General features: G+C 39.3%; 1 protein-coding gene across 4 annotated transcripts in view; it reads left to right on the forward strand.

The window, feature by feature from the left end:
• rptor (regulatory associated protein of MTOR, complex 1) overlaps nt 1–26,722 on the forward strand; it is a 142,746-nt gene that overhangs the window by 12,477 nt on the left and 103,547 nt on the right. For all 4 annotated transcript variants that reach the window (XM_077525536.1, XM_077525538.1, XM_077525537.1 and 1 more), the window contains exons 3-4: nt 5,455–5,557; nt 7,757–7,839. In XM_077525536.1, the coding sequence (XP_077381662.1) occupies nt 5,455–5,557; nt 7,757–7,839 (186 nt within the window). The remainder of the gene's footprint in view (nt 1–5,454; nt 5,558–7,756; nt 7,840–26,722) is intronic.

Raw genomic sequence — 26,722 nt, forward strand, 5'->3', positions numbered from 1 at the left:
TCAGTGCCGGCGCTAACAAACAAACCTAACATGGACGAATGGACGCTGCAAATAATTCTGTTCTCGCAGAATTACTCACCGTTTCCTTGTTGAATGTTGAACGAGAGGCGCTTCGTGTATTTTTAGCTGGTAAGATGTTCGTGCTTTTTTCCCCCCTTTGACAAGAACGAAGACGGAATTTTCACCCGTGGCCGTGATTGGTTAAAACAAATGTATACAATGCCACATCGTCCAATCAGCTTGAATTATTGTGCAGAATGTCCTGCCTTTCCTGTGAAAATTACTCTGGAGAGGTGGTACCAGTTGGATATTGCGGAGAACTCCCATGTGCAAGTGCAATATCAGTCTGGCTATTGACATGTTAGTTGAACTGGCCTAATGGTCAGTTCATCCCATGCCCCTTATCTATGCTAAAATCCTATATGTGCATGTGGTTTCCTACAGAAGGCAAATGTTGCTCAAGAGGGGTCCGCCTCCCTTCGGACCTGCCCCTTCATTTGCCATTAACTTCAGGGACCACGAGTGTAGTGCAACACATCGTGGAAAACTCTAAACAACATAACAACAATATACGACCTATTATGGAGTGTGTGTGTGTTGTTTATTGGTGTACCCGATGCAAGCAATGAAAACAACCTATATTTGAATCAGTTAGTTCTCTTGTTTTTTTTTTTTTTTTTGAATGCACGTTCTGTTACCATTAATAAGTACATTGTACTTTTTTCCCCAATTATATAATATTAATTCAGCATATAAATGGTAATGAAACTAATCCACAGTTTTGACTCCAATTAGAAGGCAAAAACCCATACAATCATTTTCCAGGTTTATCAACACCTTTCTTGTTGATGGTGAATTTACAAACTTATACCCAGAGGTTTCACAGTGGATGATGTGGGGGTGATATCTGGATCTCTGGACTCCTGGTCACACAGGTCACCTTGATTCTGAGGAAAAAAATTTGAGGAGTGTCACTCACAGGCGAGATGGGGTTAATTACTTCCATCCATCCAGTTTCTTGACCGCTTAGTCCTCACAAGGGACGTGGGGGGTGCTGGAGCCTATCTCAGCTGGCATTGGGCAGTAGGCGGGGTACACCCTGAACTGGTTGCCAGCCAATCGCAGGACACACAGAGACAGACAACCATCCACACTCACAAGCACACCTAGGGACAATTCGGAGCACCCAATTAACCTGCCATGCATGTCTTGGATGTGGGAGGAAACTGGAGTACCCGGAGAAGAACCACGCAGGCACGGGGAGAACATGCAAACTCCACCCAGGAGGGCCGGAGCCTAGACTAGAACCTGAGTCATGCCAAATAGCTCCAAAAATATGATAACTATGAAAACTAATATTTATTTATTTATTTATGTATTTATTTATTTAAGTTAGCAATAAAAAAATAATTCACATTGTACTGCCACTGTGCTTTAATGATATGCTAGGAGTTAATAGATCTGAAGTGTTTGTTTACATGCGTGTGTGGGGGTTAGCTGCATCACTGTGTGAATTTGTCCATGCATGTATGTATTGACACATTACTTGGTGCTATTTAAAGTGTGGAGTCCACACTGTGGACTCTCTGCAATGTGAACTGTGCCAGCCAGGCTCCCCTTGCAATATGTTGCATTGTATCACTTGTTTTTTAATCCACAAAAAGATGAGGGAACACACAGGTAGCTAGACAAATAGTGAGTGTGCAATAATAATGTGGGAAGTGGATATAGTGAAAGGCGAGCCTTGCACCCATTCAATTGGAGGGACCAGCCAGGCGTGGACCACTTTTTTTTTTTTTTTTTTTTTTTTTTTTTTTAACCACATGCTTCAGTATTTTATCAATTGGTAGGCTAGATAAAATTATAAATATGGTTAACTATTGTTGTAAAACACAATGTATGTGTACCATATATACCGTACTGTATTTTTATGGCTTGAAGATCCACAGCCATAACACGCGTGTTGTGCGGCTGCATTTCTGTGTGTGTCTTTCTCGCTCCCTAACCCTCCCTCCCTCCATCCATCAGATGATTGCCATTGGGCTGGTTTTAGATGTGGTTAAACAGCACAATTGAAAGGAGATACAGTATGTGGGTTGGTTGGCCTGAGCCGTACAGTACATGCAGTGTGAGCATGTCTAATCTACGACTTGATATTAATATCTTAAATATTCATATCCAGGTATGGATACAATAATAAATGTCCCAGCCCTAGTTCTAGTGTTTCTTAACTTCGTGATGAGTGACATTTTAAAGAAAAAACTAACTCATGCCTTATTCATCTGTGTTAATTTAATGCAAATGACTATCTTGTGCTGAAGGAATAGAAATTGTGTTCACTGGAGCCTGACTGGAAACAACTAAATGATCCTAGGAAAGCATATATTTATTAAGTGGGCTGACTACATTGTATTTGTAATTATGATTAATACTAATGTGATTTCACCTTTATTCAGAATCGACTGGGCTGCTACTTGTCATATATTATTTTTGAGGGGTGTTGGAGAACCACACTAAAGCCAAGTCTTTTCTTTGACATTTTACCCACAATGTCAGTACCATTTTTTTTTCTCTCTCTGGATTTCACATTAATATGTCTCTAAAGGCTGCTGTCATTTCAGCTTTTGTATTTCAAAGGGCAAAACTGACATGGTTTCTAAGGCTCTTTGTGTAACGTATCTTAGAATCAAGATTGCTACAAGATATTAAAGTAGATGTTTAGCTTGCTTCACTTACCTGGATGCTGGCATTTTTATAATAAATCAAGAAAGAAAGAAAGAAAGAAATCACTTGCTATAGAATGCATTTTATCTGTCAGATCCGAGGACATATCTTTGACAGTTGAGAGATGCTCACAAATAGCGAACATTTTAAAGGTGGATTCACTGATGTTCTCAAAAAGTGTAAGCCAAACATCTTTTTGTCAAGTTTTAAAAACTGCGCATGCGGAAGACCATCCTACCAGCTCTCCTGCTCGTCTGGGGGGAACGCCTCCCAAAAGTCGCTAACGTCCAAGCGCATCTTCATCATCATGCTCATCAGTCTCTGCAGCCGGCCTGCTTCATACAGATGTCCTCTCGCTGTTCTCACCTTTTTCAAAGTATGCGGTCAGCTCGGTGCAGCTACAACGATGAATGGCTGAATCCGAAGCTCACTACACGAAGCTAGGTACATGCTACAAACACTCGAAGTGCGCATGCACAGCTAGGAACAAGCACGCACAGTGTCTTTATGCAGATTGATTGACAGGATAGAGAAAGAATCGTTAAGATGATCCACCCGGAAGACGCAGCCACGAAAATAACCTTGAACCCACCTTTAATTGTATATTTGTGTGCCTCCAAATCAGTGAATTGACTTTGATTAGATTTAATTTTCAGAGAGATCTTGAGCTGCATATTATTAGGAAATACGGTATTTGATGAAAGGCTCCAGTTCATTGAAGAGAAAATAGTGCACACCTGTGTGTTACAAGGTTTGTGGTTTTTTTTGTGCTTTTATGCACCAACTCCTCGGGCTTGCATTCGAGGTCAACATGCAAAGACAAAATCATCTTCTTCTTTACTCATCCTAGAGATGATATGAACATGATACGATATATGATATGTGGTATGAACATCTCACATCACAATTAAAGTCACCAAAAGTATTATCACATTATAAGAAGGTAAAAATCATAGACATCCTTCGAAAGCATTGCAGTTGTATTAATGAATGAATGATATCAATACTGGTATTTGTAAAATAAGAGAATAGTTGTGTTTGCAAGTTATGAGCACAACTGTAAATCACAAACATCACTTTGTGAAACAAAAATTCAATTTCACATTTTTTTTACGACTTGCATTTTATTGTTTTGTTTTTTTCTTTTTCATTTTTATAAACAACAAACAACAGAACATTACAACATTACAGGTTTAGGACAGATCATACATAGACAAATAAACCATGTTGTAACACACGATGGCTGATCGGTTATGGACGGCGCAGCGAAACAGCAAAAATGGGAGAGCGAAGGAAGTCCACAGGTTCACTTTTATTAAAAAGAAACCAACAAAAACAGTAGCCACAGTGCCACCGCACATTACAATAGTCGTACACCTCCCCGGCGTCAAAAACATTCACAACCAAAACCGAAAAAGTGTTCTACGTGTACCCAAAAACAAAGAGGCACCACCCCGTGGCACGGTGCCACACTGCGGATTGTTACAATGTCTGGACATCTAGTAATGGTGTCCTCTTTATTTTTTGCCCTCTAGACCATCCATTTTTCCCACTTGTCCTCAATCTGTCTCTTGTAGTCTTAATTGGTGCGTGATTCTCTCCATTACAAATCATCATCAAAATTTACTCGCACATCTCTACTCATGTCCACTTCAATCTCTTAAAATCATTGCCACATTGTCATAGGTCACAGAGAAATGCGGAGTGGTGGATGGCACCTGATTTAGAAGCTTTTTGGAAGCGGTCACGTGGTTAGCATTTCTGTAATCAAAAATTTATAGTATAGTTAGAGATGAATACAAATGTGGGACAGTAGCGCATCAGTTCCTTTTACACAGAATAGGTGTGTGACATACACCATGCAGATAGGCAAAGGGCAAGTGAGCAGGTCAGGTATGGTTGATTTGCTGTAGTGATGTGAGACACTGCTTATGTGCGTGTTTCGGGTCCTGCTATGTCCCACTTGCACACTGACCTTTTACTCAGTCAGTGAGAAAGGAGAGTACACCTTAATTACTTTAACAGCACCTGCGGGTCCTAACCTTCCTGACAACACATTCACAGCACGCAAACAGAGCACTCGCACAGCATGCACCGAAACACAGTCTCCTGTCAGGTCTTCCTATCATACTGAGTCTGCGTCACTATTTTCAAGAGGTCACATTGGACTGTCTGTATAAACTTGAGCTGGGCAATATGGAAACATTTCATATCTCGATTAATCAACAACTAATTGATTATCAAATTAAATCAATTATTTTTGTTAATCAGGTAAGTTAAGCAATCAGTCTATAGGCTGTGTATTATTTACTTTGCTGTAGGCCTTTATTGCTGTCTTAGCACGAATGTTGTTTGCAAACTTGGACAGGAGAGACAAACCCTCCCAGGTTAGCTTAGGGGAGATGGATTTAAACATTACCAAAAATGAAAAACACCTGTTTTCTGTTGTTGACCGGAGTATGCTGATGGATGCTAGAGGTTAAAGGAAGTTATTTTAAGCTAAAAAGGAAAACCTTCTGATCATGGCAAGGGGATTGTGAGACCTCATTTTGCGTTTGAATAGGGTATAATTTAGTAAGGATTGTTCAGTATCCATTATGGACTACATTATTGTGTGTCTAGGTGGTGATGTAAAATTGTTCTGAATATAAAGTATCGGTGTCCTGTCCAGTCTAAAATTTGCAATGAGTTATCTGTGTGTAAGGTTCATTTTCTATTTTTCTTCCGCAGATGAAGACTGTGAGTGTAGCACTGGTGTTGTGTCTCAATGTTGGAGTGGACCCTCCGGATGTGGTCAAGACATCCCCCTGCGCCAGATTGGAGTGCTGGATAGGTGAGTTTTAATAAATGAAGGAAACACTATTTGTGTGAAATGAATTTGAAGACAAGATACAATGGATTTTATGAGCAATGCATATACTGTATATTCCTGCCATTCATGGGAGGCACTGCCGCACTCTCCCATCGAAATATTAGTTAATAGATATTGACTGAAGAGTATTTGCAAACTTACTTGAGATTCGCCACCACTTCTCCACTCGAGACCATAGCACATTTGGACCACGGTGCCTGGCTTTTGACATTCCTATGTCTGTTGTAGGACATTGCAAATGATGCGGGTCAGAGAGTGAGTTTGCTTCGTGGTTGGAGTTTCCACGAGGACAATCAGCGCATGAAACAAACTGGCCAATGTATTTCCTGTGAAATCAATGGCTGTTTGGAAAATGACCTTGATGAACACCTGGAAGTGTTTAAGCAGGACGAAGCAATTTGACTGGGGCTGGAACAGCGCAAGTCCTGCCCAACTTTGATGTGAGAGAGAATTATGGATAAAATTAATTGACACATAGGGGAACGTAAGTGTCAAAATAATTACCTATATTTTGAAATAAGTAAATAAATAAATGTTGAAAGAAATATATCCATCCATTCATCCATGCAATCATTCTCTGAACCGCTTATCCTCATTCCTCACCAGGGTTGCGGATGTGCTGGTGCCAATCCCAGCTGTCTTTTGGCGAAAGGCTCTCTGAACTGATTGCCAGCCAATCACAGGGCACGAATAGCGAACCATTCACACGCATATTAACACCTACAGACAAGCCAGTTAAACCCACGTCCATCATTTATTAGTCCGCCTTTTTTTTTTTCTCACCATCCGTCATTCGTCAGAAAAATGGGGGTCCATCAGTCACTCCCGATGGACTGCCCACCTCTGTTTGCGAAGGTAACGAAACAGCATCATAAAGTGTTTTGATGTCGATGTGCGTTGTGAGTAAAGTCATCTTTAGCACACAGTTCTTGTCTTATAATTATTGGACATCTGTCTCTTTGCATCACTGCCCTTGTTCTATTGTTTGTTCCCGTTGCCGCTGGAATGAATCAAGCTCATTTGAGGCTGGCGTTTGCTAGTCACATTTTATTTCTTGTGGCATCACAACATTCAGTTTATGCCGCCATTGTTTTTGTGATGAAAGTATTTTGATCTTAAGTGTGTCAGCAACAAAAATATTTGATAGATTTGATAGAGTGGATGAAAAATGTACATGCAGTCTTATATTTTAGGGGCAAAATGCAACCATTTAGGGGCAGTCTGGAGCCCTGATGTGGGGGGGGGAAACTCCTCGTGGTTGTAGCATTATAAGCAAACTGTGAAAGTACAGTAACACCCATATTCTCCGCTCAATAAAACACCATGGCCAAAAGGCTGCAGTAGTGCAGACAAAGCATATAATATGGTAGAAAGTAATGTCGATGTTGGAAACAGGCTGCCGGTGATAAGCGCCAATAATCTTTGCCAAAGGATGTCATTGCTGAAAATGCTTGAAAACATGCCAAAACGTGTTAACACGATGCATAACGAACATGCAATGACAAAAGAAGTAAGAAAAGTACAAGTTAAGGAGAAGATTACAAGAGTGGTTGTAACAGGCTGTCTGCCAACTAAGAAGCACTTCTTTTCATCTCTCAAACAGCTTTCATTCACCATAATAGTAAAGAATTTATTGGTGCTGTTGCATAAAGCATATCCAAATCCTCTGCAAACTTGACGACGGTACATTTTTTTTTCTGCCTGATGAGTGTGATTTGATCTCTTCCAATTTATATTATTTCATATGCCTTATTGATTTACTTTCATCAATACTATTTTATACGAGTGTAAAAGTTCCAATCTCACATTTTTTGTTATCATTTACTTTAAATTATTGCAGCCTATTCCACAATGCATCATACCTGCTCTGTGTGGTGTATCGTGTACAAGATAAGTTATGAATAGCCGAGCTTGCCTCTATGTCATATTTTGTGTAATATCGTTTGCCAACTTTGCCGTGCTATTTTGAGTAGATTTTTTTATTTTTTTTATTTAATATATAAATCTTTATTTTGGTAATTGGAAACGCAAGCTATGATGACAGTTAACCATCTTAGTAGTCGTGTTTCACGTCTGGTAAACTATTACATTTTGTTTGATTTTGTTTTGAAAAAGCATGCACGTTCAATGTGTTAAAGTGTTAAAATTTGTGTTTGTCAGATCCTCTGTCGATGAGTCCACAGAAAGCCCTGGAGACCATTGGGGCCAACCTGCAGAAGCAATATGAAAACTGGCAGCCAAGGGTGAGCGAGTCTCAAATGTTTGACAGCCCCTTTCATTTCGTCAGTGTCTATTCATTTTCTGCAGGGATCACACAATTATAATAATATACTTAAGTCCTATGATGTTTTCATTTCCATTAATTTAATTTCAGTCTAGGCCACTTATATTATTCACCTCCAATCAACTTTGACCACACTGTATTTACTGTAGGCCTGTCAGTTATTTCAACATTTAAAATTGAATTCAATGTACATTATCAGTTGGGATTCATATTATTGTACCCGTATGTCTAACATAAATACTTGATAATACTTATAATACTATAATATAATACTTAATATGTGACCCGCTCCGGCAAAATGTTCCTGTTTTCGGAAAGTAACAAGTGGCATAATTGAGGAAAGTGGAGCAGGTCGAATATGTCGATTTTGAGATTTCTCAAAAAAATAGGCTCCTTGAGGTCTCTATTTTCATTTCCCAGCAGCACAAAGGTAAAAATAAATAAATAATGGAAGTGTATGAAAATAAGAAATTATTAGACACTGCATCGTCACGAGGGGGAGTGTTTTTAGCCGAGCTGCTAGCTAGCGCTGTGTCTGACTCTTGGCCATCTGTTTAATAAAAAAACAACCAAACAAAAAAACAACTCTTCACCGAAAACGCCATTCACAAATGGTTTATATAAATGTTGTGAGGATAAGCAGCTCTGATCATGGATGGGCACAGCAATTAAAAAAAAAAAAAAAAAAAAAAAAAAAAAAAAAAAGTCGAAATACACATTCAGCACGAAAGTGAACTGAACAGTTATCCTACCTTGGAGCAAAAATATGTTGTCGTCGGTCGGAATTGTAATCCAACTCAACTTAGTGTTTTTTATTATTATTTGTCTGGCCCTGGACAATGTGGTGGAAGACCAGTGTTGGAACTAACACCCTTACATTCATACTTTTTGTTGTAACTTCGAACGTAACTCTTTACGTTTACCCATTCTATAACGACCCGATAGTTCAGGGGTGGGTAAACCCAATCCTCGAGGCCCGGAGTCTTGCAGGTTTTGGATGTTTCATTTCTCCAGCTGATATATGATCAGCCCAACAGCAAGCTCTGCGTATGCCTGATAACGATCCTGTTGATTGGAATCAGCTCGTGTTAGAAGACGGAAACCTCCCAAACTGCAGGACTGCGACCCTCGAGGGCCGAGTTTGCTCGCCCCTGCTATAGTTATTATACAAGCGTTACGCAATTAATTCATTTTACATGATCCAAGTGAAAACTCTCCTCTTGCAGCGCCGTGGCACGTGAGTCATTTTACAAACGTCTCTGCTGCTCTCTGAGACAGCGGTAGCTGTGTCTTTTCTCATACTGTACGACAGAACAACAAAAACACTTTTTAAAATCGTTTTATTTATGTATAAAAATATATATATATATATATATATATATATATATATATATATATATATATATATATATATATATATATATATATATATATATATATATATATATATATATATATCCCCCCCAAGTAAAGTAACTTTTAAAGTCGTTACTATTTCAGAGAAGTATCCATAACTCTTTACTTTTTAAAAGTTTTCTTGAACAGCACTGTGGATGGCACAGTGACCTCTATTTCGGGCACCGGTCTGTTCTTGCCAAACAGGACTGAAGTCTCAGTGTATGCACTTAGAGTTGTCGGAAATCATACATTTTTAAGTAAAGATGTCAAAGGGAGTTGCAGTGTTAAGTTGTATGAACATGTTTTCTTTGCTCGTGTGAAAGTGTACCCTAAGGGTGGAGAATAGATCAGCAAACCTAACCTGCTCAGCTGAGATGTATTTGCTGTTATTAAATTTGAATTGAATTTGAAACCCCACTTGAATATCTTTAAATCCAGTTAAACAAGTATTGGATCCTGTGACCTCCTTGTGTAAGGCTTTGAAGCAAAGTTTGTGTCACATCCGTTTTTGTATTGAGTTTGTCACATTGATTCAGCCTTGTTGTTACATGCGTAGGTTGTGTTTAAAGATAACATGTGAAGACTCTCTGTCCAAGATAAAGGCATTGTGGCAGTGATCACCAGCATGATGCATGTGGGCAGGTACGGACTGGGCCATCTGGAGGGGCGGGACAATTTCCGATGGGCCATCCTATATTTTAGGCCGTGAATCGGCAGGCAGGAGCCCACATATTGTTTCAAAATTGTGCCCTAAATAAAGAGCATACTCGGCATCTTATGTTGATGTCTATGTCAATCAACTGTAACTCCAATCACCCTTACAGGCCATTATATATATAGCACTGACTGCCTACCTTTGTTACTAAGTTATCCTAATTTAATATCAAAAGTAGCAAAACTTTAATCCATGAATAGGGACAACAAACAATATAACTACATTAAACCTTGTCTGTGCAAAAATAACACATACAAGAGGCAAAACACAATCACAAGTGTTACTACAATTACCGTTATGCTCTTCAAGTTAGCGTCAGTCAGCTCAGTAGTGTGCACCAGAAGTGGTGAGAACACATTTCAAAATAAGAGTCCTAACAGGAAGTACAGTACAATGTTAGCTGCCTTAACCTTGCTGGTTTAACTTCATTTGGTAAGTGTGTCTTGTGAAGTGTAAAATGTCATGTCCCATTTAATGTACATTTGCTTATTGGTTTCTCCCCCCCCCCCAATTTTTGTGAGAAACAATTTTCAGGATCGATGTAGTGACGTACAGTTGTGCTTCAAAGTTATGAGCACAACTGTACATGTACAAAAGCTAAACATCACTTAATGACACAAAAATCGGATGACTCGTCACAAGAATTCCTATGCACATCTCTACTCAGGTCCGCTTCAACCTCTGAAAAATTAAAACAATTGCCAGAGTAGTTTAGCTTATATAGGCAATAAACCAATGTAAACTTGTAAGCAATGTAAGCTTTGGTTTTGTTCACCAAGGAGGTCAGCAGCAAATGCTTGGTTGTGTGGCGAGGAGGAGTGGGAGTTAGCTTTCTGTCTCAGTCTCAAGACCATTGGGCAGATATTAACAACCACATTCCTTACATAAACCCTTATATACATAGGCTGTTTATCCATCCTGTCACTGCACAAGTCACATTAATGGTTTACATGAGTACATAAACATTCTGGCAACAGCCGCCAAATAACTTGTACAGTATTCAGAAGACAGCTTTTAAGCTGCCTTATGAAGAGTCTTCATTGAACCTAGCACATCATTGCCAATTATTCATTTCTGTGTTTGCTTTTTCTGGTTTTGCATTAACCCGAGCAGCCAGGGAGAATGCAGCAAACAAACTTACTTGCCTGCTGCCCACTCACTTTTCTTTCCTACACTTCCTCCCACGCTCTCCTTTTGCCGTTTTCCATTTTCCAATCCACGCAGATGATTATTCATTTGAATTGTTTTGTTTAATCAATGTACAAATAACCTTGATAAACTGGACAAAACATACTAAGATTACAAGTAGCAGATCACCACCAGGGTATATTGCACTTGGAACAGCTTTTGTTTCAGGCCTATTACATAACATTCTGATAGTGCTGTCTGTCACTTTCTTAGTTTTCCAGCTCAACTTGTGTTCTCCACTTTTAAATTCTCTTTCAAGACACCCCCCACCCCCACCCCCACCCCCCATTTTGTCTGCCTGTCAATTTAGAGTGCTCTCTTGTTTCTTCTGTGATGATTTGGGGAATCTAGTTTGAAATACCTCCCTCAAATCTAGACGAAAGAGATGCAGTTGTGTTGTCAAGCCATCCTATCAGCGTCACACAGTGTAACCGTTTACCTGGCGTAGCTGCCAATCAGGTTCAGTTTTTTTTTTTTTTTCCTCAACACAAGCCAAATCTCTCAGGTAATTTCAGCAAAGTTGCTTAGATATGATTATAGGTGTGGACCTTTCCTCTGATGTTTAGTTGTATCCTACTTGTAGGCAGAGGGAAACATTGGATTCATGGATGTCTCTCCACCAGACTCTGTGAGCTACGGCGGTATGCTGTGTAGCACTATTATGTACTTTTTCAACCCCAATCCTTTACGTATCGGTATATTGCTATTTCAATCATTTTAATTGGTTTAGTGACCAATATTTCTATTTTGGCATTGCATATAGGGTCTTTATAGGGCTACGTTATGAAGACCTCGAGCTCAATTTGCTGCTTCCGTATCACGTGTTACATTAATGAAGATTAGTGAGCCTTTCCAAAAAGAAGCCTTGCAAGTCCAACACTTGACGTTAGAGCTGTAGTCAGTGTTTCATAGATGAGCTTGTATGTTCAGGATCACAGGCAGACATTAGCCTTTCCCATCACTTTATAAAAGATTAATATCCATTTCTTCTCCTATGAGCACTGCCATATCGTCTGACTCCTGTGACACGTTACCATTTTGTAGCCACAAGATAATAAAATATATATATCAACCACCGATTATATGACCTTACCCTGGCACACCCCTCCACGCCCACTAAATGCGACGAGCCGCCCCCCTCGGACAGTTACCGGTCAAAATGAGCTTAAGTGCGTTCACAGAAATAGCAAAGTTGTCATATCTTCCTTATGATTTCTCAGTCAGGTATTCTCAAAAAGCCGATATTTCTCTTCGAAATAAGCAGAGGGGGGGCTTTAATTTTTTTTAGTGAAGGGTATCTTCACTCCCTCATCGTGCAGTTTTGCCCAAAAACAAAGGAAATACACGTTACTATGGTCGGTGTGGTCGCCTCACTCACTTCGACCGATTTTCAGTAAAACTGATTTGGACAATGTTGCTGTCGAGCATGGTAAGGATGAATTTATATTACCTCACAGTAAATGTTTTGCTTTGAATAACCACACAATGCACCACCGGAAGCTGGATTGCTTTGTTTGTCCATACCAAAACGCACATGCCGAGGCAGACATGACGTCTTGCGTCTTGATTGGTTTACTCTGTTATGCGGACGTGGTTTACGGTAAGGTCAACCGATCACTTCAGCCATTGTCATGCAATGTACCATTATATGGTCAGTGACTGTTTCTCAGATCTCGTCCGTAATGATGGTTGGTTGTAACGGAGTGGTTGCATTGCTCTCCTTCCTGTATTTTCTACTCTTCCTCGTTGACCTGCTCCTCTCCATCCTGGACCTTCTCCTCTGAATCCAAGGCCAACTCCTCTCCCTCCTCTGACTTGAATTCCTCTTCCTCTGACTCTGCCTTCATCCATTGTGTTTGTTTGGAATCTCGTGCAAACTGTGCACTCTGAACTTGATTTTATAGGTGTGGTCACATCATTAGCAAGTGTCTTCAATTTTGAGTTGTCATGTGAAATGAATGACGGCAGTTGTGTTCATTGTGTTCAAATATTGCTGATTGTGGCAAGCATTTCGCATCACATGAGCTTTCATTTGAGAATGTGAGCAAAGTTATTTTGCAACTTGTGTTTTAGCAAGGCAACATGTTTGGATTTATGAGAACGGAGGATTATTTTTTTGCAAACTGTGTCTTCATATGAAATGGGTTTATGATATTGGCAAATGAGGGCTACATTAACTAAATGTGTTTAGACAATTGGTCATTTGGTTTAGAGGATTGGCTTTTGTGTTTTAGCATTTGAGGAAAAGCTGTAATAGAGTTCATGTAGCACATTAAATGTTCCGTTTCTTCAGAAACTTTTGTTTGGATTTATCCAGTGCTTTATCTACTGACAGCCCAATAGCTCAGTGAATTTTTGTGCCTCACTAAATCAAGTGTATCACGTCTGTGGCTGTGGGACATATTTTGGGCAACAAAAAACGAATATAAGATCCGTCCGTCCATTTTATTTATTTATTTATTTATTTATTTATTTATTTATTTATTTATTTATTTATTTATTTATTTTCTTATTTTCTTAACTGCATAGGGTCACATCAATTTATTTATTTTTTTTTTACCAGAGCACCATCATCGTCAAACTTATAATTGCCAACTCCTGACCTAGAACAAAAATAACCGACTTGACGGTTCCAATATTTTCAAAGGGAGTGTATGTGGGTTAAAAATTAGGATAAACCCAATAGGTATATCAAAATAATTCTGGGTTGGCATGTTGCTTGGCTTTGCTGCTCCTGCACTCTCCACTTCTGTTACAGTATACAAGTGAAAACCCACGTGACCCATTTCACAAGAAGTAGACTGATAACTGGCTGCCGGGCCCACGTGTCTTAAATACTTTGCTTAATGCAGGAGTCATATGGACAAAAGCCTAGTCATGCTGGATGTAACTGAGTTACATATGGTGCCCATGTTAATTGCCCAATAAAAAAAATAGAGTGAACTATTGCTAATTGTGTTGACACATGAACTCGGCTCATGGCGGCTGTGGCTCGGGAGGTAAGGCAAGATGTCCACTGTCAAGTAACTGAAGGGTCAGCTGTACGAATCCCTCTTTATCCCATGTTTCCTTGTGTCCTTTGGTAAGCTACGAATGTAAACATAGGATGGACAGGGATAGAAATGCACAGTAATATATCATTTGAAGATATATTTTCTACAAAAACCTGTGGGAAAACACCTTAAAAACTAAAGCCTATCAAAGAACACGACCAGCAAGAAAAAGAGAAGACTTTAGTTTCTCTCACATGCACCTCTCCGCCCGATCTGTACCATGAACCTTCCTGCAGTACTGTAATCTTTCTCACAAAATTGTAATTATCATATTGTGAGATTAATATCATAAGACTGAACCATGAAATATACAGTAGATAGTTACTTCCCTTCTTACGTGACATAACTTTACTACTGATGTCCTGCACTGAATGCAAGTAGTAAATAAAGAGGATGTCTCCTGTGTTTAACTGATGGAATGTCTTAAAATATAACGCTGGGAATTTTCCAAATTTCAGATGTAGGATGGCCTTGCTGTTATGTAAATTCCATTTGAGTTCAATTAAGTGTGAGCAGGAAACCGGAGGAATGTCTTGGGGAAGCTAGTTTAATGATCTTCCGTTGTCTCTGCTCTTGCACTCAGTCCATTCGGAGCCACGTAGAATACCATTAGACCACTGGAGGATTTACGGACATCCCGCCAATACATCACTAAACTAATATTAGGCTCTCATGTCCTTGTGGGAAGTCACAATGGACTGCGCACACGGATCATTTCTCACTGTTGCTTATCTCAAATATCCCACCCAAACATCCATTTTTTTTCTTATTGTGCCTGCACTGCCTGGGTGGATTATGTACGTAGATTATTTTGATGCATTCAGAATGATTATTGATTAAGCAGAGTTGAGAGTTTGGGGACTTGTGGTTTATTGCGAGCATGGATTCAATGAAGAGGAAGATTATTTCATTGTTTTTAACCTCTGAGACAAGTGAGTTAGTCACATTCTTTCTGAAGTGATGTGTTGTTGAGTGTTATGTGGCCTTTTACGGTACAGTAAATGCACATTGTCTGAGAAAAGGCCTGGTAGTACAGTTGAACATGCTGCTGGCTTCCATGCGAATTGCGCGGGTTACTTACGGGTCAGTTGCACCACTACCCAGCGACTGTCACTCCCAAGCCTGGATAAAAATGGATAGGTTGTGTTGGGAAGGGCATCCAGTGTTTGGAAAAACAAAACAAAACAAAGAAATGCAAACAAATCATGTGAGTAAATCACTGTGGCAACCCCTGGCAGGGAAAACCCGAAAGCCACTTCTTCTTCACCTAGTGTGAGAATATAGTCATCAGATTCATTGGGTAAAGTGAGACCAAGAGATTATTGCATCACCAGAATTATGTATAACGAAAGGGTTAGCAGAACACAAAGTTGATTTGTATGTTGTATGGTAAACATTACTGTCTCATGTTTGGTTTGGAGAGTTCAACAATACAAAACAAAAAAAACAAAAAAAGATGTATGCATGTGTGTGTGAGTGTATTGACTTTTTAGTAACAATCTTAGTAATATTAGACGATAAATGATTAAAACCTTAAAGTAAGCATTGCTTATTGGGGGGGAAAAATCATATTAGTGCATTAGCATTCTACCAGATATTAACTAATATTTCCGTTACTATTAAGCAGTGACACTTTAGTTTTGAATTGCTTGACTCAGTTGGGTTAAACAATGGTACCACCACATATAGCTAGATTTATGCTCCTCTCGTTCTCCGACTATACTGTTGTACTGTTATTTTTGTTGGAAGTGGACTTTGCTCTTCCGTTGCTCTGCTCTTTCCCGATCTGCAAAACCACTATCAGAGTCCTCTGAGTCACAATCTTCCATTGACTTTCTTCCCACCAGCTTTCTTACCTCCCTTTACTCTTCTTCTTCTTCTTCTTTTTTCTAAAGCTTAAAAAAGAATAAAATATAGTACCTCATTTTTTGGAATGTGGTATCTCAATTGGCCAATTGTATTATGTTGCGATACAAGATGGTTTTATTGTGCCTCATTTTGCTTCACTATTGGAACAGCAAATTTGCTCACCATAATTTTGACCTTTGCTTTAATTCCCATATGCCAAGTTTAATGTCAATGCTGAGAAAAAAAAGTTACAGAATGGTTGTAGTAATTTGTAGGGCAGGAATATGGCTGGGCACTGTGGCAACTCTGTGCAGTGCACCCAATCGTTTCATGTTCTATTCCCAGCTCCAGTGCTTGTCTGATTCAGCTACTAAGCACATGCCGTTCGCGAGGTTTCCTTTTAGAATAATTTTTATTGGCCAAGTATGTCAAAACACACAAGGAATTTGTTTCCTATCATATGAGCTACGCCAGGATTGTAGAAACAAGCAACTGCAACAAACATACATGACACATGAGTATAGAGGTCTGGGTCGAGGAGTTGAGTTTGAGACCTATTGCGCTAAAGAGAGACGACAATAAGTGTACCATTTGTGCTGTTGTACCAACCAGTGACATCAAGCAAAGTGACCAGTAATACAGTAATTGCAGTACAATGACAGTTGTGCAGATGATGCAGATCATTTTTGCACCATTTCAAGTGACCAGTCACGCAGTAATTGTGTTGTAACTTTGAATGTCTAACGATGCAGAAAGTCCTTGAGCACTTTAAAATGGCCAGTGCTTTGGAATATTGATCGGCGACAATTATGCAAATACGTAGAGAGCTGTATCTACAATAAGTAGTATTACAGTACTGTCACAAAAGGATGTGCAAAATTAGCAAACATTTGCCAAGTGCCACTATGGAACAGTTTAGGGAATTGATGGCAAAAGGGAAAAGGTTATTTGAATTTGTGCTCATTTTATTTTGTATGGTTTTGTTGTGCCTACCATATACTGGAGGGGAACAGCTGGAGGGGATGGTGAGCAGGATGTGGAGGGTTAGAGAGAATTTTGCATGCCTTTGTCTTGATTCTTGCAGTGTGCAAGTCCCTAAGAGTTGGGGGAAAATACTCATAATTTTCCCATGCAGCAATTGTGTCAGTTTTCTTCTGATTTTGTCCTTTTTTTTTTTTTTTTTGTGTGTGGCAGAACCAAGCCAGACTGTGATGTTGGAACACAGATTCAGTGACTGTTGAATAAGAGAGGTTTGACAAACTCATCACAATTTCAACCCCATAGATCGTTAAGCCCTAGTTCAAAAGCTTTATTTTTGCTTTTGGAGTGTGTGTTTGAATGTGTTCTGTGTATCGGTGTCATATTATAGTTTTACTATACACAAGATTTTTGGTCTGTTTTCTTTTTCCTGTTTTACAAGTTACCTTTTTAGCAAGTCAAGTATCTTAGAGGATTGCTGACTCATCGAAATAGAAGAGAAACTTGGCTGGCTATTTTTTTTTTTTGGCAGAATTCCTGCATGTATCTCCACCCATGCAACACATAATAAGTTATAGATAAATGAGGCACCTTCACTTTTAGGTTTCATCAGCGATTTTGTGTTGCTAAAGGTTTGGTTCAAGATGTCAGCAACATTTTTGTAAGATCTTTAAAGTGAAGGAGGTCATACTAGCTCAGACTTAACTATTAAGCTTTCGGTCTGGAGGTTTCCACTTCAAATCTCTCTGGGGATGCAAAAAAATATGAAAATTGTAGTTTCTGCTTCAAGAGGTGAGCCCATCAACCCAACATGCTATTTTTTTTGTGCAACCCCCAATTTGCATATTTTAAAAAAATGTGCAGTGCACATGAGCATTGGGGCAGATTACCTTAATGTGTTTTGACTTAGATTTCAAAGCTTAGAAGTCACTTTCTAAGTTTACAAAACAAGATTGTCTTCCAATAAAGTAAATGTGCATTAAAAAGTCTGTTCACGTAATAGCGTTTCAAATTATTAGACTCCACAATGTAATAATTGCAATGTCTTCTTTTATTTTCTAAATTGATTTCTATTAAAGAGGAGCGTCTTCCCATTATTCTATCCACAGATGGAGCTATTGGTCTTCACGTCCCTGGCCTCATTAGTAGAAAGAAAAAAGTCAATATGTCACAAGACACTCAGCTTTGTTAACAGCTGCACAGCGTCTTTCAATCCAAAATCTCTCGCCCTGTCAACCATACTGGCCTTAATTTTTCCCCTGATTGTTAGTGGATGCTAAGACCTCTATATCACACTGTGGACTAATTAGTTAGCCGGCCTTCTGTCTAGGTTGTAAGTGTACCTCTATGAACCTTCACTTTTCAACTAATAGCTTCCCTCCGCTCTCCTAATGGACTGCACTCCTCTCCGTCACTCTCTGTCTCAAGGCAGTAGGGGATATCTGTATCAGTGACCTGACTAGCAGTGGCCTTTTAATAGGCTCATTTTGTAATACGATGTCTGCCTGGCTGTCCATCTTTAGAGGCAATCTCACTTAACCCTGACATTGAAAGTAAGACATTTGTTCAGCACAGCGTAGCTGGTCCCTGCTCATTGATTTACACCGACATTATCACAATTTCATTCAGGACAACAGAGGAATTAAATTGAAGTTTTAATTACAATGCTGCTCTAATGTATGGCAATGGACAATCGTTTTTTTCCCCCCATCTGTGTCTGTGCGTGTGTACGCGCGCGCATGTGCACATACTCATGTACACGTGTGCATGTTGCGATGGACAAATATATAGTGACGAACCGAAGAGCTTGTAAAAGATGCACACAAGGGTAGTACCTCTGATTATTTTAACTACACTGGAGGAAGACATAGCTTCCATAAAACCGAGCTATATCACCACTCCTAAATCCGAGTTGCCACTCCTTCAAATGTCTTTTTTTTTTCTTTAAAAAAAATAAAAATAACAAAATAAAAAAATAAGCACCAAACTGCATTGCATACAACTATCTTGCTCAGTATGGAAATATATTTGGGTGTGCTCATTTGCATGGTGCTACCATTTCGCACGTTAAGTAAATCCCCCCCCTTGTTTGAGGTTGCTGTCATCAAGCACGTCAAGCATCTTGACAACAGCCAGGGGTGGGAAAAAGTTCAGAAGTTTAGATGCATCGCAATTTAGATGTGGATGAATCTGAATCGATCCAAACCATCCAAATTTTGATGATTAAAATTAATGGAATACAGAACATTAAAATAATGCTGAACTAAGAAGTGCTGTCTCCGCCATCTCTGGGACACTTTGGGAAGTGCACATACCAGCACAGATGAAAACAAACATGGACGACGACGCCCACCTTGCCAACAAGGTGCTTCTAATTTCACAGCAGACGTGTGGAAACAGTTCAGCTCATACAATGTTGAGAGTGGAATTGAACTGGACAAGAGCCATATTATATGTAATCTGGGTCGCGCATAAATAAAATACTTTGTAACACAACAAACATGAGAAGTCATGACACTCAATTATACGCTATGGAGTAGTCAGGGAGATGGCTGGTGTTACTGCGGGTACGACCAGAGAACAATCGAGAAAGCAATTCCACAGCTGCCAGCCTCATCGGAAAAGGCAAAGCAAATTAGGAAGGCCCTCGCGCCATTTAAGGATTTGCGTCTTTATCCTGTCCTAGAAAATGAGGGATTTGGAGCACAGGTATACAAAATTTACACCGATTTCAAAATGTGATGAAATGTCATTTGACTATAACAATCTGCCTGGTTTGTATGCTAGTTACAGGCAAAAGCAATACAATAGCCAATTGTTTTCACCGTGTGAGGCACGTGCCAAGATCCAGTCCTCGAGGGCCTGAGTCCTGCATGTTTTGGGGGTTTCTCTACTCCAACACACCTGATTCAATGATCAGGATAATTATCAAGCAGAGCTTGCTGATGAGCTTAAATATGGATTAGCTGTGTTGAACGTGTGGAACCTCGAAAACATGTATGACTTGTCTTAGGCCCTCGAGGACGGGACTTTGACACCACTGGTGTAAAGGAAGCATTTGCATTGCGGAAATATTAGAAATGCCTGTATGTTCGGATTTCTCAATAGATTGTTTCTCCAAAGGTCACAAGATGTCACTTCAAGACAAAGGGGTCAATGGCTGCCTTGTTAAAACAACTTAATTATTCCTCTTGCATCAAAGCTGTGGATATAGATTTTACATGATTTCTGTTTTACTTTATGCAAAACTCCCAATCCCCAGATAATTAAGAAATAATTCTGATAAGATCTTTAGAGTTGCACATTGTCACATGAGCTAGGAATCAGAGCCAGGAAAAAGGTCACAGCAACACAATGGCCTAGCTCAAGTCACCTACCTACTTATGTGCCTAAGAGGCCTAATCTCACAATTCCATAACTTCCAGATCTGCGCAGACCAACAGGCTATTAACACAGGTAGTTAGAACGCAAAGAAAAGTTGACTACTGCATAATATGCCACATTTGATGGCTTAGCCATTCTCTCACACCTAAATTCATCATCATGAAGTCAATGACGTGCAGCCTATTCTTGCACGAGAGGTGGACGGAGGTGAGATGTAGTGTTTCTGCTTTGTAATAAAGACAACCAGACCAGCTGGAATACTATCACACCTTTGTGGCCTCTTTCCAAATCAGGGTGTCAAATGCGACAGAGGTTAGCGTAGCATATAAAGTAAATATTAGTGAGTAAAAATTCTAAATGTTCAATAACTTACAGTACAACAGCATTTTATTTGTTTAACTTTCATTTTTACAAAGACAAAAAAAAAAAAGGTGCTCAAATGTTGAACTAATGGTGTGGAACTGCCTAGACTAATTAGTGACACCTTGATTTTACTATGTCCATTTAGATATGAGTGGTGAAATTGGCAAATATGGCTGTACAGTACAACCTTAATTCCAGTAAAGGTCAGATGTACGCGAGACGCGGAGCAAAGTGATATTTCGCATTTGGTCTGAACCAAGCATTAGTGACTACTTAAGCACTAAGGGATCAGTTTGGGATAACGGTGTCTTGTTCAAGGACAACAGGATGTTGGGGGTGAATGGTCTTCAACCAGGGTCCCTATGGTGGCATGCCACAATCCTAACCGTTACCAATTTGCACATACAGTTGTTCACAAATTAGTGAACATCAACCTATGCATGCTTTTGACCAAAAGGGGATGCTCCATTTTGAACCAAATGTGACACTTACCTGTTTCTATTTACTTTTGCCTGTCATTGTTGCCTGTTTTTTTTAATCAAATTTCAATTTTTTGTTTCCGAGGTTTTTTTTGTTTTTTTTGTTTTTTTAACGTGTTTGTAGGCATAAAATTGAAAATGAACGTTTGCAAATTTGTATCACTTAACATACATTGTCCTTTTATCTTTATTTTTAATTATTGTTTAATTTTTCCATTTACATTTTGTCCAAATGACACAAGAATTAGGGTTTGTACATTCAGTTTATTCGATAGCAGCCCGTGACCAGTGCTGTGTCTCATTTCACCCGGCACGGTAGCCCTGCTGGGGCCTGTGAGCCTGGCTGACTCAGTTCACAGCAGGCCTTATTAGCAACAAGAGTGAGGACACGTCACCGATCCATACCAATGAGTCAGCTGATGAGACACTATGCGGCCATTTTCCGTTCTATGTCCAAGGTGCACTCTGTCGGAAAAAAAAATAAAAATACAATGTTATACAATGTATACAATGTAGACTACAACTCTTCCAAAAATGTCTAGTTAAAAACGACATGCTGAAATTAGAGGAATAATGCCACAGAATTCAACAGTAGGGCTGAATAATAAGCAGCACATTAACCAAACTAAATCAAATAGCAACATCTAAACCACATGATTTGTAATCTTTTAATTAAGGTTGTTAATGTCATCTTAAAAAGATCAATGCAGAACTGAAGCACTGCGCTTTAAGTTTTTGTGCCCCGTTAAAAAAAAAAAAAAAAATCCTGCTATTGTATATGCATTTAATTGTGTGACTAAATAATAGCCATGTGACCATAATTCACATTGCAACAGCCATCTTTCAAATATACACACAAATCTTTGTGTCCTTTCCAACATAATATGTATCAAAGTCAAGTGACATTTTTTAGTTTTACATCCTTTTATGTTCGTAATATTTTTGAAGAGGACACTCATGTTACAAATGTTGGTACAGCGACACAAATATTCTCTTGATCTACTTTGGTATTTGATGCTGAGATGAACATCGGGAGTCTATGTGGCATGTTTTGTTATGTTTGACACTTTTGGATGGGTGATGAAATATGCCTCCAGGAGTCATACAAACATGACGCTTGGGTTAATTAACTGTCTTGTGCCTCACTGCTTTTATTCTCATATCTTACAATGGGGATTTGGTGTATTGTCTAGGAATTGGCGATGTCCCTATTCGATCATGAGAACTGAAATCTGAGACAATCATGTTTATTTTCGGCTGATCATCACTGGGTGAAAAGAAAATCTGTTGCGCCTATCCAATGTTTGTGCAGTTTACACAAAGAAAGAAGCAACAACTGCCTGAATCCTGACATATAGTGACAAGGAGAAAAGGCATGAGAGCTTGAGGAGGATAAGACCTCAATGATACACATTACAAAAGGAGAAAGAAGGCAAAAGTAACACAGAAGATTTGTAAAGTAATCAATTGGTCAGTGCCTGTGGCAGTCCAAACATCCCACTAACCTTTAAAAAAAAAAAAAAAAAAAAAGTTTTTCCTGTGCTTTTAATAATGCAGAGAGACCGTGAAGAAGAAGAAAAAATATGTAAAACTGATCAGAACTTAGATGACAAGATAAGCAGTAATACAGAATAGTGGCTTTATGGACTTGATTCTCCAAGTGGTTAAAGACATCATTGAATGGGCTGAACACTGACACTTATGTAATAGATAGCACACTAAAATTCACCCCTCTGAAAAACTCAATATTGATTTTAGGGTTTCTTGTTTTTTTAGGGGGGTTGCAAATTTCAGCTATTATGTATGAGTGGGGCTGCATGCTTTTGCTCAACATAGAAGCAAGGGCGGGAACATTACTATTAGGGATGCATGATAATGTTATTTTCCACCGATACCAATAAACCAATAATTTAGAAAGTGGAGATGTCAATGATCGAAAAGTCGATAATTGTTTGCAAAATTATGTTGAATACAAATGTACTTTCAAGTCCTACTATAAGGCTAACATGTACAAATACATTGAAACATTGTGTAAAGCTCCATGAAGCTAAATTTTATTTACATCTCTACTTCAAAGACAACCAGTAACTCAATTTGAGTTTGCCAAAACAAAACAGTCTTGTTTTAAAAATACAACAAAAAACTGAGGGTCGCATTTTGGGGAGCCACAGTAAAGAAAGCCCACACTGGCGACTGCCATGTCACCATGGTGCATGCATTATGACGTCACAAATATGCGACACTACCATCAGAGAGGGGAGGGGTTGAGGAGTTGGGCAGAGGCACAACAGATGGACCAACGTGGAATATGTATTGTTGACGGATTTCTTTATTATCTGGTTTATCTGTATGGTGTCAAATTGGGTGTCCACGTGTAGTTGTTGCCTAGTGTCTGAAAAATGTGACTAATTGTCACCAAAATTCAACCACTTTTTGCGCTATTCTAAAGTAATATACTAGCACTTCACCGGCCAAAGTTCTCCACGCGTAATCCTGCAGTTTTTTGTGTAATTTGACATTAAAGTTCGCGATTTTGATGACGTATTTTGCGTCACTGCTGGTCATGTGACAGCACGCCGACCAGTCAAAGCATCGGCTTAGTCAAGTAAAGTAAAAAAAACAAAGCATTGCCGCCTGGGTGAGCCGGTAGTCGCGTTGGATTCTCCTTTGTTTGCATCGCATTTTTCGACACAATGCAGCCCACAATAAGCCGTGAGTGTATTATTCATCATGGATGTGGTTATGGCGAATGCCTTTTCTCCTCAGCACTGGGATACATTTTGTGAGTGCGCTGATCACTGGTTGACTGGACGACTTGGCTTGCAGAACGACAGCACACAACAAGATTACCGGTACTTGTTGATGCACATCGCTATGAAATTCAGACTGTGAGGATTCATAATACGTGCTACTAGCGATTTATGGACTCTAAGTGGCTGAAAAATGACGTGACACGGAGGAGAAGTGTAGCCATGATAAAGTTGAAGCTGCAGTAGATATTGCTGAGGAAGGAGATCTGCCATTTTCACCGGAAAAGTTCATATCAACTTCTCAATTGAAACATGTTGCCAGTGCCAGACCACATATTCCATATATCTTAAAATGTTGGGTATCATTCAGATCACCAGAAACTCAGCTTTCAAACGATATATAACATGTTCGAGCACGTAGCCAGGCTCGGCTTGTTTTAATAAAGGGGCGGGGCGGGGCGGGGCCCACCGGTGGGCCCTCGGAACGGGGCTCTAGTCAAAGCCGTAATTATGCAATTCTCTCATTTGTTCAGCCGAGAAATTTTTTACGTACAATATTTCTGAATATGGCTTGCACTGTGTTAACGCCTGCAGCCATGAACATCTTGCTATACCACCGTGGTCTTTTCAGTAGACTCCTCAAAGGATAGTAAGATACCTGAAGTTTTCGCAGGCTTGTTTTGCTGTCATTAGACTACAAATGCACAGTGTAGAGAGGACTGCAGTGTGCTCTGAAGTCTGAACAAAGCCACCTTCACACCATCTACGCACCAAACTTGCGAAATGAGCTATTTGCTTGAGCATTTTCACTACTCACTGCACATCAAAATATGCTGGTGATGTCGTCTTTAATGGAGAAAATTAGTACAATTTAATGTAAAAAAATATTCACAAAAAATTTACAATACCGCCTTTCATTCTGTCAGCTCTAGTAGTTGGCAGTGATAGGCCACAAATCACTGCATATGTTGTTATGGAGAAATAGGAGATAATTAAGTGACAAAATTATTCAGCAAAAATAGTTAAAACATCTTTTCTCAATCTGATTGCTATCGTAACTTACTACAATTTAAACTGCGCGGGCTCTCATTATGGAGACATAGGAAACTAAATGACAAAAATATTTAACAAACATTTACGAAAACACCTTCCATCATTATGATTGCGAATATGCTGTAGTAGGCCACGAGCTACTACAGCTCAAATTGTGATTAAACTGGGAAGAATTAAATTTTAAAAACATCCACCAGAAATGTATTAAAACACAGTTACTCATTCAGATTGCTGTAGTCATTAGCAGTGGCAGGCCAATACATACTACATATCATCACTATGTGCGAAATCTCTCATTCATAATAAATAGGATGCAATAAATTATCACCAATATTCCTCATAGATGTGAGTTGTGGATGGAAGCACTTTGATTGGTTGGATTGTGGGGGGTCACTGCAGTTGGCTAACCACCTCAGGCCATGTTCCCTCTAAGCTGCTTGCATGAGCAATTGCGCACTGCTCTCACCCTCTCAGCGCACGGGGAATATATGCAGCACATTAAAAAACATTTCAACCTGAGCTGTTAACATTTTGTATGTTAATATTCTCCCCCTTATAAAGAAATTGAAGAGTTTATTTGGCACATGTGGTTGATGGAGTAGGAAAGAAAAATGGCACAAAAGAAAATGCATGGCAAACACACGTCGTGTACTCATTGTGTATCGGAGCGGTTCCGTCAATGACTGGGCAGCACGCACGCACGCACACACGTCTTAATCATGTACATACACCTCATACATAAAAAAAAAAATGACTAGCTCTCCTTGTCAGTCATGAATGTAAATGAACAGCTTTGCTAAAGCATCAAACTATTTTCCTAACAAAAGGCAGGTGTAAACACTTGGCCTACCTTCCCTTTTCACCATCAAACTCCAACCCAGCACCCTTCGCCAAAGGCGTTGATTTCACATATTATTCCTCTGTTATTGGATGACTCTCACTAACACTATTACACCTCTCTGCTACCACTTGATATTGCATGGATAAGTGCAGTATTCAGCCCATCCAATCTGATTATGCCTAAATGGAATTAGCCTGCCAGCTATGTTATCAAGGTACAGTTCAAAATCATCCACGTGCAGTCAATAGGTATTTTTCAGTGAAATGAGTTCTGCTTACGGTAGTTTATTCCTTTTAAAACCTACCAAGAATTAGAAAATGGTGCCCTGAATACATTGAGAATGCCAATTAAATATGAACCTGGTAGGGCTCTGAGGTCTGCAGACACGAGTCAATTTAGTGGAGGCCAGCTATTAAAGCAAACATGGTGAAGTGGCTTTTAGTGGTATGCTGCACGTAAATGGAATAAGTTGCCAACTGAAATGAAGTCAGCACAGTGTGTGTATATATATATATATATATATATATATATATACATATATATATATATATATATATATGCATTTAAATCCAGGATAAACTTCACCTCCTGCCATACCTTTGATTGAGATCTTTTATTGCATGTTTAAAATCAGTTCTCCAAAGTATTTTGCTTGCGCTCTTTGAGTAGAAGAGAAGAAAAGCGCCTGGGGGTAAAACTGTAATTACACAAATACAGAAGGGCCTTAATGAGTATGATAATGATTCAGACTGGTCTAACTGTACAGTTTTTTGTTGCACATCTTGCCCCAGT

The sequence above is a fragment of the Festucalex cinctus genome, chromosome 6 (assembly GCF_051991245.1).
Source record: "Festucalex cinctus isolate MCC-2025b chromosome 6, RoL_Fcin_1.0, whole genome shotgun sequence".
Classification (NCBI taxonomy): domain Eukaryota; kingdom Metazoa; phylum Chordata; class Actinopteri; order Syngnathiformes; family Syngnathidae; genus Festucalex; species Festucalex cinctus.